The 19,959-nt window shown below is 43.8% G+C and overlaps 1 protein-coding gene across 1 annotated transcript; it reads left to right on the forward strand.

The window, feature by feature from the left end:
• Positions 1-12,998: 12,998 nt before the first annotated feature.
• Positions 12,999-13,878, forward strand: LOC146872106 (uncharacterized). Its single transcript, XM_085664370.1, has 2 exons — positions 12,999-13,293; positions 13,376-13,878. Exons 1-2 carry the CDS (start codon positions 12,999-13,001, stop codon positions 13,876-13,878), a joined length of 798 nt encoding a protein of 265 aa, XP_085520496.1.
• Positions 13,879-19,959: the final 6,081 nt, after the last annotated feature.

Below are 19,959 nucleotides of genomic sequence, written 5' to 3' on the forward strand. Positions count from 1 at the left end.
ACCGTCCCTTTGTTTTGAGCGGCATTCTCATATCTTTCACGCGATTAATCTGAATATTTCCAAATCCGAGCGTCCCATTGTTCCGAGAGACACTTGCATAAATTTACCGGCACCAGTAGGAGTATTGTTAAGTCCGACGGCCGCATTATTTAGAGAGTCACTTGCATAGCTTTTGTTTGACTAGTCGGAATTTTTCCAAGTCGGACAGCTGCTTTGGTTTTTGAAGCGATCGCATAACTTTCTTACGTTCAGTTGGAATATCTTCAAGCCCGACTGTTGCTTTGGTTAGCAAATCATTTGCATAAATATACTTCGACTCGTCGGAATATTTCCAAGATTGACAGTCACTCTGCATCGTGTGATGCTCTCATAATTTTTGCCACGACTAGTCGGGTTATTTCCAAGTCCGACATTCTCATTGGTCCGAGAGATCTTCGCATAACTTTCCCCGGGCCAATTGGAATATTTCCAAGTCCACTAGCCGCATTGGTACGAGAGGCACTCGCATAAATTTCCGGAATAAATCCAAGTATGATAAATCCAATAGTAAATCCAATAGTCGGAATAAATCCAAATATGATAGTAGTATTATTCCAGAGGAACTAGCATAACTTTCTCTCGACTAGTTTATGTTTTTCCATGTACGGCAGCCGCATTGGTTCGAATGACACTAACATAACTTTCACTCGACTAGGCGGGATACTTACAATTCCAACAATCGTAATTTTCCGCGATTCACTCGCATAATATACCATCGACTAGTCGAGATATTTCCAAGATCGACAGCTTCATTAGTTTGAGAGGCACTCTCATAACTTTCACCCGACAAGTTGGAAAATTTCCAAGTCCGTCATTCGCATAAGATCCAGGGGCAGTCGCATAACTTTCGATCGACTAGTCTGGTTATTTCCAAGTCCGACAGTTGCAAAAGGTCGAGAGTCAATCGGATAAATTTCCCTCGACTAGTCGGAATATTTTCGTGTGCGACAGTCTTATTAGTTTGAGAGGCACTCGCATAACTTTCTTTCGAGTAGCCGGAATATTTCCAAGACCTACGGCAGCATTGTTTCGAGGGCCACTCATAAACTTTTCCCGAGACTAGTCGGGATATTTTCAGTCGCAATGGTTCTAGTGTCACTAGCATAACTTTTCCTCGGCAATTCCGTATATTTCCAAGTCCGGCAGATGAATTGGTTCGATAGGCACTCGCGCAACTTTCCCTCGATTAGGAAGTATATTTCCAAGTCCAACAATTATATTGATCCGAATGGCACTCGTATTATATTCCCTCGATTAGTCGGGATATTTCCAAGACCGATATCCGCATTTATATGTGGGGCACCCTCATAAATTTCTCGCGACTATTCAGAATACTTGCAAGTCCGACAGCTGCATTAGTTCAAGAGCCACTCGCATAAATTTTTCCTCGACTAGTCAGAATATTTATAAGCCCAACAGTCACATAGGATTACTAATAATTCGCACAACTCACACTGATCTAGTAGAGATATTTTCAAAGCGGGCAGTCACATTGGTTGACAAGTTTCTCGCATAACTTTCTCACGACTAGTTGGAATATGCCTAAGTTCAACATTCTTATTCGAGCGGCACTCGCATAACATTCCTTCCACAAGTTGGGATATTTCCCAGCTTGATAGACGTATTGGATCGATAGTTACTCGCATAACTTTACCCTGACTAATAGGAATATATCCAAATCCGACCATAGCATTGGTTTGGGAGGCAACCGCATTACATTCTATCGACTAGTCGAAATATTTCCTAGCGCGACAGTCGCCTTGGATCACAAATGACTCGCATAACTTTCATTCGACTAGTCGGAGTATTACCAATCCTGACAGTCGCATTGATTGACAAATCAATCGCATTAGTCTCTCTCAAATTGCAGGAAACTTTCCAAATCCGACAGTCGCTTTTATTTGAGTGACACTCTCATAAGTTTCTCTCGGCTAGTAAGAATATTTCTCAGTCCGACAGCCGCATTGATTCCAGTGGCACTCACATAACTTTCCCCGACTAGTTGGAAAATTTTCAAGTCCAACATTCGAATTGATACCAGAGGCAATCGCATAACATTCTATTGAATAGTCGGGTTATTTACTTGTCTGACAGTCGCAAACGGTCGGAAGTCACTCAGATAATTTTCACTATTCTTGTCGGAATATTTCCAAGTCCGACAGTCATATTGTTCCGCTAAACACACGCATAACTTTTACCCGACTGGACGTAATGTTTCTAAGCTCGACAACCGTTTTGGTTGGATAGTCATAAGCATAATTTTCCCTCGAAAATTCGGAATATGTATAAGTACGACGGTCGTATTGAATTGAGAGACACTCGCATAATTTTACTCTGCCTAGTTGGAATATTTCCAAGTCCGACAGCCGCATTGGTTTGGGAGGCACTCGGATTAGTTTCTCTCGACTCATCGGGATATTTTCAACTCCGGCAGTCGCTATGGTTCGAGAGGACATCGAATAACTTTCCACGACTAGTCGGAATACTTCCAAGACAGGCAGTCGCAATATTTTTATGAATCCCTCGCAAAACTCTCCCTCGACTAGTCGGAATATATTTTATTCCACATTCTCATTTGTTCGAGAAAAACTCGCACAACTTTTCCACGACTAGTTGGAAATTTCTGAGTCTGACAGTCGCATTGTTCTGAGAAACACTAGCAAAACTTACACTCGATTAGGCGGAATATTTCCAATACCAACAGTTGCATTGTTTCGAGAAGCACTCGCACAACTTGGACTAGTCTGTACATTTTTAACTCCGAAAGTCGGATTGGTTCGAGAGATTCTCGAATAACTTTCCTTTGTCTAAACGGGATATTTCCAAGTCTGACAGTCTCATTCGTTCGTGAAGCACTCGCAAAACTTTCTCTTGACTAGCCAGAATATTTCAAAGTCCTACTTTTTTATTGGTTCGAGAGTCGTTCTCATAACTTTCCCTCGAATAGTTGGAATATTTCCATGTCAGACAGCTGTATGGGTTCGAGAATCACTCGAATAATTTTCCATCTACTAGCCGGAATATTTCGAAATACTACGGCCGCATTGGTTCGATAGGAACTCCCATAACTTTCCCTCGACTATACCGAATATACCCTAGTCCGACAGCTACATTGGTTCGAGAGGCACAATCATAATATTCCCCGTTTAGTTGGATTATTTCCTAGTCTGAAAGACTCATTTATTCGAGAAGCTGTCACATAACTTGCCCTCTATTAGTCGGAAGGTTTCCTAAATCGACAGCAGCATTTGTTCAAGATGCACTCACATAACTTTCCCACGACTAATCGATATGTTACCATATCCGATTTTTGGGTTGGTTCACAAATGAAGCGCATAGACCTTCCTCAACTATTTCGGAATAATACTTGATCCGACAGTAGCATTAGTTCGCGAGGCACTCGCATGACTTTCCCTTGGCTAGGCGTTATATTTCCACGTCTGATAGTCGATATGATTTGGGAGCACTTGCATAACTTTCCCTGGACTAGTTGGAATCATTCAAAATTACACAGACGCATTGAGTCGTCAGGCACTCGCATATCTTTCCCTCGACTTGTCGGAAACTTTCAATTACGACAGCCGCATTGAATCGTGAGATCCTCCCGCAAATTTCCCCGGTCTGGTAGGAATATTACCAAGTTTGATAGGCCCATTGGTTCACAAACCATTCACATACCTTTCCCTCGACAAGTGGAAATATGTCTTATTCCAACAGTCGTATTCGTTCGAGAGGAACTCGTATAATTATCCCTATTCTAGTCGGTATATTTTCAAGTTCGAATGTGACATTGGTTCGAGAGAGCCACGCATAACTTCCCCTCGAATCGTTGGAATATTTCCAAGACCGACAATGGTTCGGGAGAGACTCGTATAACTTTCCCTGGACAAGTCGGAATATTTTTATAAATAGTAGTTTACAAATCACTCGTATAACTCTTACTTGACTAATAGGAATATGTCCATTTCCGACAGTCGTATGGTGCGAGTGGCACTCACATAAAATTCCCTTGAATGTGCGGATTATTTCCAAGTCAGATAATCGTATTGGTTCATGAGCCATTCGCTCAACTCTCCCTCGACTAGAGATAATATTTTCACGTCCGACAGTCGCGAGAGGCTCATGCATAACTTTCCCACAACTTGTCGGATTTTTTGTAAATTCAAGAGTCGCATTAGTTCGAAAGACACTCGATATATAATATATCTTTCCCTTGTCTAATGGAATATTTCTAGGTCCGTCAGTTGCATTGTTGCCAGAGGCAGTCGCACAACTTTCCCTCGACTAGTCGGAACATTTCTAACTCCGACAAACGCTTTCGTTCACAACTCACTCACATAACTTTCCCTTGACTAATCTGAATAGTCTAAGTCCGATAGTCCCAATGGTTCACAAGTCACTCGCATAACTTTCCCTCGACTAGTTGAAATATTTCCAAGCCCGAGGGTAGCATTGTTTCAACAGACACTCGCATGACTTTCCTACAACTCGTCGGTGTTCTTCTAAATCCGGCAGTCCTATATTATGATTATTATGGTTTTTATATTTATTATTATGATTATTATGATTATTATTTTGATAATTACGGTTATTATTTTGCTTATTATGAATTTTTATGTTAATGTTGAATTATAATGTGAATAATAATGTGTGAATATTAATGTGAATGATATTTTGCATTTTATGGTTATTATGAATAATACTATGACTACTATGGTTATTATGATTATTATTAATATTATTAGTATAGTTATTGTCTGTATTATTACGCTTATTAAAATCATTATTATTATTATTAGGGTCATTATTATTATGACTATGATTATTATGATTATTGTTTTGATTATTATAGTAATTATGGCTAATGTTATTCTTATTAAGTTTATTATTTTTATTATATTTATTATGATAATTGTTATTATGATTATTATTATTATTGTGATCATTATTATGACTATTATGATTATTATGATTATAATTATGATTATTATAATTTTATGATCATTATTACGGCTTTTATTTTTATTATGTTTATCCGTTTGAGTCCCAAACGGCGAGATCGCTCTGTACAGATTTTATGTCGAGAAATGCCAGCATATTTCGAGCATTGTGGACAACTGACGGTGCGGATTGTCAAATTTTTCAAAGCGATGAAAAAAATACCAGAATCACGTTACTTACCCCAAACAAGAAGTACTATCGCGCTGCTTGGTATTTCTCAACGTAAAATTAAACCAACGCTATCACGCTGCTTGGGTATTTTCAAACATATATACGTACAGCGCGGTTGTGTTAGGGATTCTTCGACAGTGTTTTCCAATACCGTCTGGGACTCAAATGGTTATTGTGAATAATATTACGATTAGTAATAAGATTATTAATTTTATTATGGTTATTATTATGATTATTTTGATTATTACTATGGTCATTTTGATTATTATTATAATTACTATGATATTTATGATAATTAAAATGAATAATATGGTTATTATATTTGTTATTATGATTACTAGGATTATTATTATGGTTATTATGAATATTATTGTTATTAGTATGATTATTATTATGATTATTGTCATTATGATATTGATTATAAAGGTTATTAAGAATATTATTTTGAAAATTATGATTACTAATAAGATTATCATGTTTATTATAATATCCTGATTATTCTTATAATTATTTTGATTACTAAGATAATTATGTTTATTATGACGATTATTATGCTAATTATGATCTTTATAATGGTTATTATGATTGTTAATATGTTTATTATGAATATTACTATTATTATTATAATTATTGTGATTAATATTATGATTATTATTGTTACAATTTTTATAATTATAACTATTATGATGATGATTATTATTATTATTATAAGAAATATCAATATTATCATGGATATTATGTTTATTATTATGATTATTATTATGTTTATTATGGCTTTCGAGAGCATCAATATGATTATTATTATTACTATTATTGATATTATGATTACAATTATTAGTATTACAGTTAATATGATTATAATTATGAACATCATGATAATTATCATGATAATTATATATTATTACGATAATCTTGATTATTATGATTTTTAAAATGATTATAATGATTATTAAAATGATTTTTTGAATATTATGAATATTATTATGGTTATATTGATTATTGACTGTTATTATTTCCGTAATTATTATCGTTATTATTCCCGATATTATAACCATTATTATTACCGCTATTATTACCGCTATTTTTATTATTATTATTACCATTATTATTATCGGTATTAATATCATTACTTTTATCTTTATTATTATTATTATGGTTATTGTTATTGTCGTTATCATTGTTAATATTACAGATGCCATTATCATCATTATCGTTAATATTAATGTTATTACTATCGTAATAATTTTCGTTATTATTACCGTTATTATGACTGTTATTATTACCGTTATTATTACCGTTCTTATACCAGCTATTTTTACCTTTATTATTATTGCTATTGTTACCGCTATTATTACCGTTATTTTTGCCATTATATACACCGTAGATATTATTGCTATTATTTCCGTTATTATTACCTTTATTATTACGGATATTATTTTCGTTATTATTATCGTTATTGTTATCGATATTATTATCATTACTATTATCTTTATTAGTATCGCTATTATTATCGGTATAATTGTCGTTCTTATTACCCGTATTAATATCGTTATAATTATCGTTGTCATTATCAATATTTTAATCGTTAATATTAATTTGGTGCGTATGAAATGTCGGATTTTCTTAAAATGTGAACGTTTGCCTCCATGTTTTTGTTATGCTTTTGTTTTTGGCATAACCTGATTTATAGTCGTATTGTCCTTTGCTGGAGTCATATTTTAGAAGAGAAGATACTCTCAAAAGTGTATCCTTTCGCTATTTGCTTTGAATTTTGCCCCAATATGAATTGAACCAATATTCGTGTAATTTTCTTATATGACCATATACTTGGTAATAATGCTGCAAAAGCTGCACGCAATATAAACCAGGCGTTTGGGCAGAATACCAACAACGATCGAAAAGTGCAGCGTCGGTTTGAAAAATTTTGGTCCGGTGATTTCTCCCTGCAAAATGAACCTCGTGGCAAACCCGAAAAGTCTGTGAAAAATAATGCTCTGAAAGCATTGGTGGAAACGATTCCAACTGTTGTTTCAATGGAACTTGCTGCCAGAATGGAAGTTGACCATACAATGATATTGCAAGATCTTTCTGAAATTGGCATAGTGAAAATAATGAATAAGTGGATACCGCACGAACTAACCGAGCGAAATAAGTTGGATCGCTTGAACGTTTGCACAACATTGCTAACCCGATTCAATAGAGATCCATTTTTCGATCGGATCATTACTTGTGATGTAAAATGGGTTCTTTAAGACAATAGGAAAAGGTGTGCTCGATGGCTTGATAGGGATGAGGCTTGTGCTCCACGGCCATCACTTCATCCACGGAAAATTTTAATCACAGTTCGGTGGAATGTGACTGGAGTAATACACTACTCGTTCCTTCGAACTGGAATGTCAATTACAGCCGAAAAGTGTTGCCAGTACATTGAAGAAACGCATGAAAAATTGAAAATTATACGCCACTTGTTAATCGGCATAGCCCAATACTTCTACACGACAACGCTCGGCCGCATACATCGTACAAAACAATTGCGAAATTAGATGAATTAAAATATGAAATTTTGCAGCACCGAACTTATTCACCGGATCTTTCGCCAACCGTCTTTCATTTATTTAAACATTTAGAACTGTTTTTATCGGCTAAACAGTATAAACATGAAGTCAGTCTGAAAAATGCCATATCAGAGTGCATTGATTCTAAAGTTCAGAATATCTTCAAGACAGGCATCTATGAATTAAAATCTCGTTGGGAAAAGTGTATTGAAGTAAATAGAGCATATTATGATTAAATGAACAGCTTTTGTAAAAAGATATGAAGTTTAATGTATTCACTTAAGAATACGACATTTCATTCGCACCAACTTTATAGGTTCTATTTTTATTATTATTAGTATTGATGTTATTGTTGTATTAATGTTGTTATCGTTTTTATCGTCACTATCGTTATTATCGTAATTATAGTTAATATAGTTATAATCTTTATTATTATTATTATTATTATTATTATTATTATTATTATTATTATTATTATTATTATTATTATTATTATTATTATTATTATTATTGATATTACTATTATTACCATTATTATTATATTTTCTACCGTTATTATCATTGTCATTGATATTATTATAGTATTAACTTTATTATCGTTATTATTGTCACTATCGTTATTATCGTTATTTTCGTAATTACATTTATTATCGTCTTTATCGTTATTATTATTTTTAATTTTATTATTGTTATTACCGTTGTTATTATTAATATTATCATTATTATTATCATTACTGTTAATATTACCGTTATAATCGTTATTATTGTTCCAACCGTTATTGTCGTTATTATCGCTTTGATTGTAATAATTATTATTATGACAATTTCTGTTGTTGTTATTAATTATTCTTGTTATTATTATCGTTATTAATTTCGTTTCAATAGCAATTATCGTTATTTTCGTTATTATCGTTATTATTACTATTATTGTTAATGACGTTATTATTATTATTATTATTATTTAATTATAGTTATTATTCCTATTATCGTTTTTATCCTCCCAGTATGTCTGGGGAAGTAGAATACTCCCACAGTACTTCCTGCTTGTGGTAAGAGGCGACTAAAAGGGACTGTGTGAATGGCGTGTGAATGTCATTGTACTTCTATTCCTTCCTTTGTTCTTCTCTAATTTTTCATTCAATTCTTTCTCTCACTCCCTGGCTTTCTTCCATTCTTTCCCTTCCATTAGGGAGACTGGCTCGCATTAACATTTACTCAACCAACATGCATAGTACGACCAAAGGAATAAGTGGGCGTGGTAGGAATACCCATGCCATGGCGGTGTCAGCTGGTGGTAGGACAGGCCACCCGCCGTCGTCAACCAACAGCTGCCAGGATCTCGAGGTTGGCTCCCTGGCCCTAGCTTTGGATAATGCGTCAAGAAATGAACAACAAGTAGGCAACCTGGCCTGCGGTGTATGTATTGCGCCAGGATGTGTAGGAAGGAAAGAGTGTCTTCTGGCAGAGTGGCAAAAGACTGCCAGAGCCGTTTTAGCATGCGGCTCTACGGCTTGAAGTAGCCAAATCAGGTGGGAAAGAATAAACTCACGGGCCGTGGTCTACTCGTCCTAGGAGGAGGAGTCGGGGTCAGTCTGGCCCGTGCTGAGTGAGGGAAGACCGGCGGAGACCTCCTCCTTGTCTCAGGTGGGGACTGGTAGGGTGATCGATACGCTGAGTGAAGCTTACATAGAGGTCGAAAGTGCTAGATTGAGATGCCGCCACCTTAAAGGGGACATCTCGGAGGTCATGAGACGTACCCGAAGAGTAACTATGGAGGGACTCAAAACTCTAAGAGTGAGGCTACAAACCCAAGTAGATGATCCTTTGTCAGCCGAGGAGACCATTGAGCAGCTGAAGGCGGAACTCAGGGCCATGGATCTGCGGAATAGAAAAATCATGGAGGGGAACATTCGCCCCAAGAGGGTAATTAAGATGAGGGAAAAACTTCTGGAAAATCACTTGGAAGTGAAAAGCCAAGAAAGGACCATGGATACAAACCACACGTACGAATTAATAAGGGTACTGGCGGAGGATGTCTGCAGTATACAGCAAAAGCAACAGCAAGTACAGCAGCAACAGCAGCGGGAATAACGGCATCAGACTTCGAATGGATCAGCGACTGGAACAGGTGGACCACAGGTGGACAAAGGCCTCACACTCCATGCTGTATCCACTAAACCCCTTGCGCAACAGTTAAATGTAGTTAAGACACTAACCCTGCAGGATGATTTTGTACAGGTGCTTGGCCGAAAGAGGAGTCGGGTCCAGAGGAGAGAAGCAAATACACTTTCCCTGGCTACATCAAAGGATGAAGTCAACGACTTTCAACCCTTGCGGGGACAGGCGCCCCCTAGGAAAAGAAGAAAGAGGAGGAGCTGCGCGCAGCGAAGAAAGAAGAGAATGTAAAGGGAAAGAGAAGTAGCTGCAATTTCACTATCTTGTACTGAGGAGCCAACGTACAGGGATGCACTCGTCCGGGCCACGGAGGAGATCAACGTCAAAGACCTGGGAATCGGTACTATGGCCGCTAGGAGTGGCCTCACGTTTGCCTTTATATGGCAGGTACGAGGCAAAGGGGCACATGACAAGGCCGACCAGGTGGCGGAGGCCTTAATGAGTGCCATTCCAGGAGCGAAGTTTACTCGCCCTCTGCGCACGAGTACCATAAGGTTTGTGGGACAGGATGCGAACGCCAACGGGACATCCATTAGGAACGCGCTTCTGGTGGTGCGTTCCGGAACAGACCCCAACCTCATTAAGGCTGGAGTTATCAGGATGGCAGGGGCTGATTAGGCGAGGGAACAGTCCCGGCTCCGGTGCCTATCATCCGGGCGGCCCTGGAGAGCGGCAGAATGGACGTGGGACTTACAAAAGTGAGGGTGCATGAACTCAGGCTACGGCCTTTCAGATGCCACCGGTGCCTTGCGCGAGGACATGTCGCATCAACGTGCCCGGCCACAAAGCCCAGGACAAGCCCTTGCTACGTCTGTGGAAAACCGGGCCATGTGGCCAATATCGGCCATCATGTACGGACAAGACGACGTGTCCAGTTTGTGCAGATGCCGGCTGGAAGCCGACCAACCACCGTGCCGATTCTTGGGAGTGCTCGATAGTGCCTCCCAGAAAATCCGTGGACAAGGTGTTTGTAAAAACACCAAATGTTTGCCTAGAAACAATAACCCAAGAAGACCCGCATAAGGTCGCTGAAAGAACTGCAAGGACAGAGAAAGTGACCGAGAGGAGAAGTATATAGGAAGGCATGGAGGTGGAACAAGGTGTACCGGGCCCTTCAATAGGGGTAGAAGCTGCGGAGAGTCCATAGACAATGTCATCTGCTGTTCCACAAATAAACATGAACCTCTCGCGCTCTGCACAGGACTTGCTGGCACATCGCACTTGCGAGGACAGAGTGGAGCTCGTTGACATTGCGGTACCATGGGGGTTTCCTTCGCGGGATGAGAGGTGGGAGCCTCAGCCCTAGGAGTGACTTCACTCTCCGCGGTGCTTGTGGGAGAGAGTAGAAGACTGCGTAGCCTGGTTCGTCTGTGTCTTATTCTCGCTGGTAGTTTCGGTCTACTTTCCTTCCAACGAGAAAATGATCATGTTTAGTAGACTCCTTCATGAGCTTGCAGAACTAATTCTCCGCTTTCCCAGCGCTGGTGGCTGGCGATTTTAATGCCCGGTCCAGCAGATGAGACCCGGAAAGCAGGAGTAAACGTAGAGGTGATTTGGTCTGCGTCTGGGGCGACAGAAAGAACCTGGGTCTAATGAACCTGGTTGGCTGTCCCACGTGCGTTCGACCGCAGGGTTTGGTCGTTCCAGATCTAACGTGGAGCACTTCGGCGGCTGCCGTCCGCCTCTCGGACTGGTTGGTGGATGGTGCTGAGTCCCTGTCGGATCACCAGCATGTTAGATATAGCTACGTGTACGAGGATGCAGGGGTACGAAATGTAAAAAGCTTCCTCGCTGGAAGGTTAACTCCCTGGATGAGGACAATTTGGCTGCGGTCCTCATGTCAGGGGAGTGGACGGGTGGATCTAGGTGCGGGAAGAGTGCGGCCGGTGCGGACTGTGTGGACAAGATGGTGAAGTGAGCACAGTCTACACTTAAGCAAGCGTGCGCCCTGCAAGCGCGGTCATGTCCCCGATGAGGGGACAAACTCGCGTTGAAAACAGTACTTACTGGTGGTCGAAGGAACTAAGGAACCTTAGGACCGTTACGACAGCCACAGTAAGGCAATTTTCCAGAGTCAGGAACAAGAAGAAAAGTGAGAAAATAATGCGGTGCCTGGACGCTCGAAGGAACGCAAGGAGGGTACTGACTAGGGCTATTAAAGTAGTCAAGAAGAACTCATGGAGGAACCTGCTGGACTACATAGAGGAGAATCCATGGGGCAGACCCTACAAGCTGGTATTGGGGAAACTAAGGCTTTATGGCCCACCAGTAACTGATGCCATTGAGAATGAGGTACTGGAAAAATCCTCTCAGAACTATTCCCAGGAGGACCGGGAACTGATGAGCCGCAGGAACCCAAGCTCTCAGAGGTGACTATCTCGGCGGAGGAGGTCTTGGCTGCCGTCCGGAAAGGAAAAGGAAAAAAGGTTCCTGGACTGGATGGATTACCGGGTGTGGTTGTGCGTGCTGCGTCGATAACTGTGGAAAAGGGTTGGCGCAGTGCTTCTCCGCATTCTTTAGGACAGGAAGGTTCCCGACCTCGTGGAAGATAGCGAGTCTCGTCTTGATCAAAAAGAAAAGGGATGTGCACTCGGACTCACCGAGATCATATAGACCAATATCCGTGATTGGCGAACTGGGGAAACTATTCGAGCGGGTAGTTGATTAGATCAACAGCTACTTAGAGGAGACTCGGACCCTGTCGCGATCACAGTATGGGTTTAGGTCGGGAAGATCAGTCGTTGATACCGTCCTCTATGTTAAAATTTTCGTGGAGACATCGACGGGGGTCAGGAAGGCGATGATCCTGGTGAGTCTGGATATCTATAACGCTTTCAGCTCCTTGCCGTGAGTCTTCAGCGTTAGGGCGATGAACCGTGAAAATTCTCCACGCTACCTGGTGAACATTATTAGGAGCTACGTGGATAATCGCGCCATAGCATGTACGGACAAGTATGGAAGCGCTATTGAAAGACATGTGTATTGTGAGGTCCTACAGGGATCCGTTTTGGGCCCTATGTGTGGAAAATTGCCTATGACAGTTTCCTCCGAAACCCGATGCCCGGTGGCTCCCGTGTTGTCTGCTATACGGATGACACGGCACCCCTGTCATCGGGATGGGTACTGTCTCAGGTTATCATGAACGCCGAGTTGAACTTGGACGTTTTGGTAAGGGAGATTGAGGGATTGGGTCTTAAAGTGGCGCCGCAAAAGACGGAGGCCATGGCCTTTCCTGCTTTTACATTCTACAGAAGCAGGAATGTCCCACCCCCTACGATTTGCCTTAAGGGGGTTTACGTTGAGATTAGAATCATTGTTAAATACTTGGACACAGTGATAGACACAAGATGTCGTTCAGGCCCCACGTTGAGGCCCTAATCCCTAGAGCCGAGGGTATCCTCCAATACCTTAGGAGGTATCTTTCGACCCTTCAGGGACTGGGGGTGAGGAAGTGGCGCTTCTACGGCGGCGTGATCCACTCGGTGCTCTTATATGGAGCGCGGTTGTGGTCGCGCGCCCTCGCGGAGGACATGAGGATCGGGTGGGCTGTTTGGAGCCTCCAAAGGAAGGTGGCGATCCGGGTGTGTTGTACCTGTCGGACGGTCTCCTACCATGCGGGTATAAGATTTCGGGGATTATACCTCTCGTTCATTTGGCACTCCACCTGGCGGAGACGTATGCGGCTGTTAGTGTGGCGGAGGAACCTGTTCGCCCACGTGCCAAGACTGTATTGGGTGCTCTTGCCAGAAGGAGGGCAACGGAAGCATGGAAGGCTGAGGATCTAGACAACATGGAGGCATCAGATATAACGGGAGTGCGCATGAGGACGACTATTGCCGAATGGTTGGCTGAGTGGATCCGGAGGCCGTTCTTTGGCGGAACGACATTTCTCACCACATTGCTGATGAACGGCCATGGATGTTTCTCGACATATTAAAATGAGATAAAAAAGATTCCATCCACACGTTGTTTCCACTGCGAGGAGAGTGAGGAGACTGCGGAGCACACCATGATCACCTACACGGCGTGGAAGGATGTCAGGAATAAGTTGATCGACGCGATATGGGGAGGTCAGCTAACCCTTCCCGTGATAGTCAGGATCTCCCTGACTGTCCCGGGAGGATGGGAGGAATATTCTGCAGGTAAACTAGCTTCCCGTTTGGCTCTCCGGGTGGAGGCTTCCCAGGGACAGTAAGCGTGGTGAGGAAAAGAGCGTATGGCTTCGCTTAATGCAACTAGCGCGACTCCGAAGGTGACGAGCGGATGCAATTCCGGCGTAGGCAGCGTAGGAACCCAGCAACACGCCGGTCGAGTGTGCGAACATCGTCCAAGGCTACTCACCGTGTTACGCCCCGCTGCGTTCCTTGCCCCATACAATCCGGTCTGCATCAGGTAATAGTTAGTCTTCAAGAGGCTATAGTCGTTTTAGAATGATCCGATAGAAATTTGCCGTGGCCATCTTCTAAGGCCACGCAAACGAATGCCGTCGAAGTTCCATCGGTCGCGAACATTGGATTAGGTGCGATATGTCCTTTCAGTTCGGGTGGCAAACAGGCCAAACAGAATTTAGAGTGCGCACCGATCACCACCCGACCGCGAATGCGCGCATACACTCGTACACAATCTGTACAATCCTCCCCGAAAATGGAACATATGCCCCCAACCCGAGGTATATCGCAACCCCCGTAACAATAGGGCTCAAATAACGCGAAGAAATAACACCCTACTACCTATTATTGAGCTAGACGATGGGCAACGCAGCAAGGTCCCATCCCCAATATCGGGAGTGCCAGAAGAGTTAGACGTCGCTCCATCGGAAACCATTGAAGAACACGACCCACGTGTATCCCCTGACGCAACTAACGCGATAGGCGTGGATCTCGAAATGAATGCACCGCGAGTTACCTCTGCCGCGACCTGCGTATCAATCTGTGCCAACAACACGATCTCGACCAATACATCACCCTCCCCGGCAAATTGCGCGTTCTCGAAAATCCATATTCTGTAGCTCAACATGGGGCGTTCTTGAACGGTAATAGACGAAGTCCGCGAATTGATTAGTCAGAAGCGCTTAGACGTGCTGTTCTTGCAGGAGCCGTACGTCCAAAGGCACGGAAAAGGATACGAATTCATAGGATTAGGCAGTGGAACAAGGATAGCTGTCATTCGCGACGAAAGATCTTGGTCAGCGGTAGCGGCGACCAGTTGGAACATCGCGTTGCGTTTTATCTCGTAGCTCAGCTATCAGCACTGCGTCTGTGCGGAAGTGCAGGCATCCGGCTCCTCTTTCTACGTTGTCTCTCACTATTTCCAGTATAGCGACTATATAGAGGAGCACCTTAGGCACCTGGAATTGGTACTTCGTGCCCTAAGGGGGGAGAGAGTAATTATTTCACTGGACGCCAACGCGCTATCTCCTTTCTGGGACCCTCAGGGCACTGATGAGAGAGGCTCGAATTTCGAGGCCCTCTTCCAGGCATCCGGGTTAAGAATAATTAACGACGTGAAGCAGCCACCCACGATTTGGACGACGAGAGGCTCCTCGAATGTTGACGTCACTATCCATGAGCCGATTCATAGGCCAATGGAAAGTAAGAACAGGATGGACGTCCAGTGACCATAACTCGATTGATATCGCGATATATCCTACGAAGGTTGAGTTGGGTCGTGGGGGGTAGAGGCGTTCGTGGCGTGGGGAACAAGCGGTTCAACACCAGGAGAGCTGACTGGGACCTATTCGCCGAGCCGCTACTCATCCTCTCCGCGGCAAGGCTGGAGGAAAGCCGTTTAGGATCGGCTTCAGACGTAGAAAAACGAGCCAATGTGCTCACCAGTGTCCTACAATCCGTGTGTTCCGAATCCAGACTCAGCAGAAGACCCACAGAAAGTCCAACCCTTGGTGGACGTCTGCGTTAAGGACACAGAATAACGCGGTCTCCCAACTAAGGCGCGCGTTTCACCGAGAAACAGACCAGGCAAGCTTTGTGTTAATGCGTGAATACCGTTCGTGTTGCGGGAATATAATAAAGTGGTACGACATGCTAAATTAGAGAGTTGGAGGAAATTCGTTATAGAGCAGGGAAACGCGGAACAGTGGGGATAAATTTATAAGCAGCAGGCAGGAAAACTTCGTGTCGAAAGGATGATCAATACCCTGAAACGAGAAGGTGGAAAGACTTCGAATGTTCGCCGTAGGGTAAGAGTCCTCCTCACCACGCATGTCTCTGATAACTGCGTGTCCGAAAACACGACGAAACTGCGCGCCGTGCGTAGCACTTCCGGAAGCGTCCCTGAAACCGAGGATGCCCCTCCCTTCACGAGGGAAGAGGTCTCGCGAGTAATAGGATCCCTTAGTAGCGGAAAGGCCCCGTGGTCCGATTTCATCGAGGTGTGCGTGCTCAAGAGAGCAATTGCCGCCATCCCATCCCAATTCCCAGACATCATTAACGGTTGCCTCCCATGGGGTATCTTCCCATCCATCTGAAAAGAGGGCTCCGTAATAGCTCTTCTTAAAGGCGTGGTTAAGGATGCGGAGGACCTCAAGTCTTACCGACTCTTTGTTTTTTTGTATTCTCTCTGTCGTAGGAAAGGTTCTAGAAAGGCTGCTTAGTTGCGCCTTAATGAAACTTCCTTCGCACCGGATAAACTTTCGGACAAGCAATATGGATATGTGCCGGGACGGTCCACTGAGGGCGCGGTAGTAGAGATACGCCGAATCGTTTCTTCCTCCTCACGGAGATATGTCTTTGCATTGTTATACGACATTTCGGGAGCCTTCGACAATATTAGTTGGTTCATAGTTCTTAAGGCACTCCAGAATCGGGACTGCCCAAGAAATGTTTTCAATGTTATTACATGCTACTTCGCGGACCGTAAGGAAAAAATCGCTTTAAGAGATCATGAGATTTCCATGCAGGCTTCGAGAGGATGTCCACAAGGATCGGTTCTTGGCCCCTCCTACTGAAACCTCATGTTTGACCCGCTACTCCGGATACTGGAAGATTCATCGGTAGTCAACGCGATAGCGCACGCGGACGATCTATTTGTCATCCTAGATGGAGCTTCATGGAAGGAACTAGAGGAGAAGGGAAATCGCGTGATTAAAAGCACCGCCGAATTGTGCTCGACGGCTAAACTATCTATCTCCAAACGTAAGACCGAGGCTATCGTCCTGAAAAGTGATTGGGTTAAGAGGAAACCCATAGGTAGAATAGGAGGACAGCGCCCGGACAGGAAGCGAAAAACAACATCAAAAAAGATCGACTTGGCTATTAGGCAACCCACCATTAAAATACGGAAGAATACTGTAAAATTTAGGAAGTCCGTTAGATATCTCGAGGTATTCTTTGATAAAGGTCTGGCGGTTACGACGCATTGCCGGTACCTCACCGACAAAGTCGGGCCGTTGTTCGCGTAGTTAGGTGTACTAGCCGTCAGAGAATGGGGACTTCGCCACTGCGCTCTACGAGCGATCTATCGAGTCGTAATCATCCGCACGGTTACGTACGTGGCAACGGGATGGTCGCATCTCTGGACTGAAGGAGTTCTGAAAAGAAAAGCGCGACCCAGCTATCAGCCTTCATTTCGGTTATATCCGCGTATCGTAAAACCGCGACGGAATACCTCTGCGTGGTGGCAGCGGAGCCACCGATAGATCTCCAGTTCAAGAAGCGTAGAAAACTATACGATATCAAGAAAAATAGGACCATCGAAACAGCGACGTGAAAACTGGAAGGCTCGAAGCATAACCGCGCAATAGAATGACAGGTAGACGTGGACATTTTCAGAGACTTGTAGTCCAGAAGGGAGAAATCCCCAAAAGAAAGTACTACGTACGCGTACTCCTGGACATCATGGATGGATGGGTGCCCGTTTCGTTTCTCCTAACCAATTCACATCTCAGTTTCCTGAAGGACACGGTGCTTTTAAGGCCAAGCTGAAGTCGTTGAGCATCACCTTGAAAGGAACATACGTGTGGCGTTCAAGACACGGTTTTGCATCACATCGTAGACTGCCCGGTTTTTGAACCCCAGAGGATGGCTCTGGAGGAAATTCTCGGAGAAAGGAGTTGGCCGGAATCAGCAAGACATCTTGTCTCCACGGCCGAGTCTTTCTCCCTCTTCGCGGGGTTATGCAGAGAAACCCTCATTATCAAGGGTTGTTAATTCGTAAGTCCTATTCAGCTGGGATTGTCGGAATCCTGGTGATGGGGGAGGGAGCCTGTAATATTCACAGGTAAACCCATTCTCGAACAGGATAGGGTCGGAGAAGCTCAAACGCAACTCCCTATTTTTTTCATATATCACCCATCTCCCTCTTTAATCCTGTTATCTTTCCAATCACATCCTATCCTACGGATCGAGTACCAAGAATCGTAGTACTGTGGGTGGGCCTCCCCGTGGTTCCCCGGGGGCACGGCTGGCATCAGCGTGGTGATTCGTTGCTGCGAGGATGTTGGTCGATGCTAAACCGCTCATCCTGCCCGCCGTCGGGAGTTTTGGTTTTTCCGAATCCGGGCGGAAATTTCTTCGTTGTGGTGGCTGCTGTCTGTAGGTAGTTCCGTAGCGTATTCCCTAATGAGGGAGGTAGCATAGATGTAGGCACCCTTCGGGTGTCCACGTTTACAATATACTGTCTCGCGAGGATGGGCGGCCTTTTGAAACTTCGCTGAACGGGTTATGCCTGCGACGAAGGACGCTGAGAAGCGCAGGGAACGGTCGCGAGGAGAAGAAGGATGTGTGAGTGAGTGTGTGTACATGGACGGGAGTGCGAACCATAGGCCACAAAGGAGAGTAGAGCGAGTGCGGCCACCATGGGCAGGGCTCCGAGCAGCACAGGCGACGCTTGGCACAAGTCGCTTCCCTCTAGACGTGAGTGTGTGTATACGAACGTGAATGGGTCTGGTCAGAGCACCATGAGGTGAGAATCGGGCTAATATGATATTGTTACAGAGTAATTGCGTCTCCAGGGGCTAGTGGGCCCGTGTCGTGTGCTCCGTATTGGTGTGAATGTAGATGAATGAATGAATGAGAGCAATGCGAATACTGGCCTGGCTCACCGAGGAGGTGTGCTGGATGAATATGTAATACGCATATGCGTGAACCCGCCGACTCCCTTTCTCCTCAGCGAGTTTGTTTTAAGGATCGGGAGAATTTTTAGGTGGTAAGCAATACGAACCTGGGAGAATTCTCAGACGTGTTGAATCCGACACTGCACAAAGTACTGGGCGCAGTTGGTCTATGAAAGTTTATCCTCCTGACGGAACAAAAAAAAAGGCTCAACGTCAATTTTTCGAAGGCCTGGCTACAGAGAGACGATTCCGGACGTCTCTCTAGCCAACGAACACCTTGTGGCGAAATCAGCAGTCAGGCGGGTGATCGAAGATTACACCCGGAGCGGTCATCAACACATCCTATTTGACGTACAGAAGTACATAGTAGGCCAGCCGTGACAAGTGCAGCCCGATTCCTCCGGTGGAACATCGCAAAAATGGATGGAGGGAAGCGGTCTCCAATCACAGATGCAGGTTGTTGACCCATCAAATTGTTTCTGCGAGTCTATGGCCACCTGCACAAGTCAGAAGGATTACTGCAGCAACTATGCAGCTCACCCAAAAGTCTTGTGCGATACCGGTACCAAAGAAGAGCATAACGGCTGAGTCCTCCTGCATACTGGTGGACGAACGAGATCGCAGAACTTAGCGAGAAGTACTTAAGGCTTCGCCAGTTAGCACAACGAGCAAAGAAACGTCATCCCGACGGTGCTCCCTTGGCCGCAGAGTACTATGTGGCCAAAACACTCTGAAATGGACTATCAAGGCCAGTCAGTGACGGCGCTGGAAGGAGCTGTGCCTGGATATCGACTACACGCCGTGGGGATTAGGGAACCAAATCGTCACTGGCAAGCTGGGACTCACACGCAAGAATTCCCTCAGGACGCGAGGAATTTAGAAATCATCATTCCCCTCAAAGTCGATGAGCAGCCCCAATGCGAAACAATTTACGGAGGAGGATCTACT

The sequence above is a fragment of the Vespa mandarinia genome, unplaced genomic scaffold (genome assembly GCF_050613455.1).
Source record: "Vespa mandarinia isolate Hongniang unplaced genomic scaffold, ASM5061345v1 scaffold_52, whole genome shotgun sequence".
Lineage (NCBI taxonomy): Eukaryota > Metazoa > Arthropoda > Insecta > Hymenoptera > Vespidae > Vespa > Vespa mandarinia.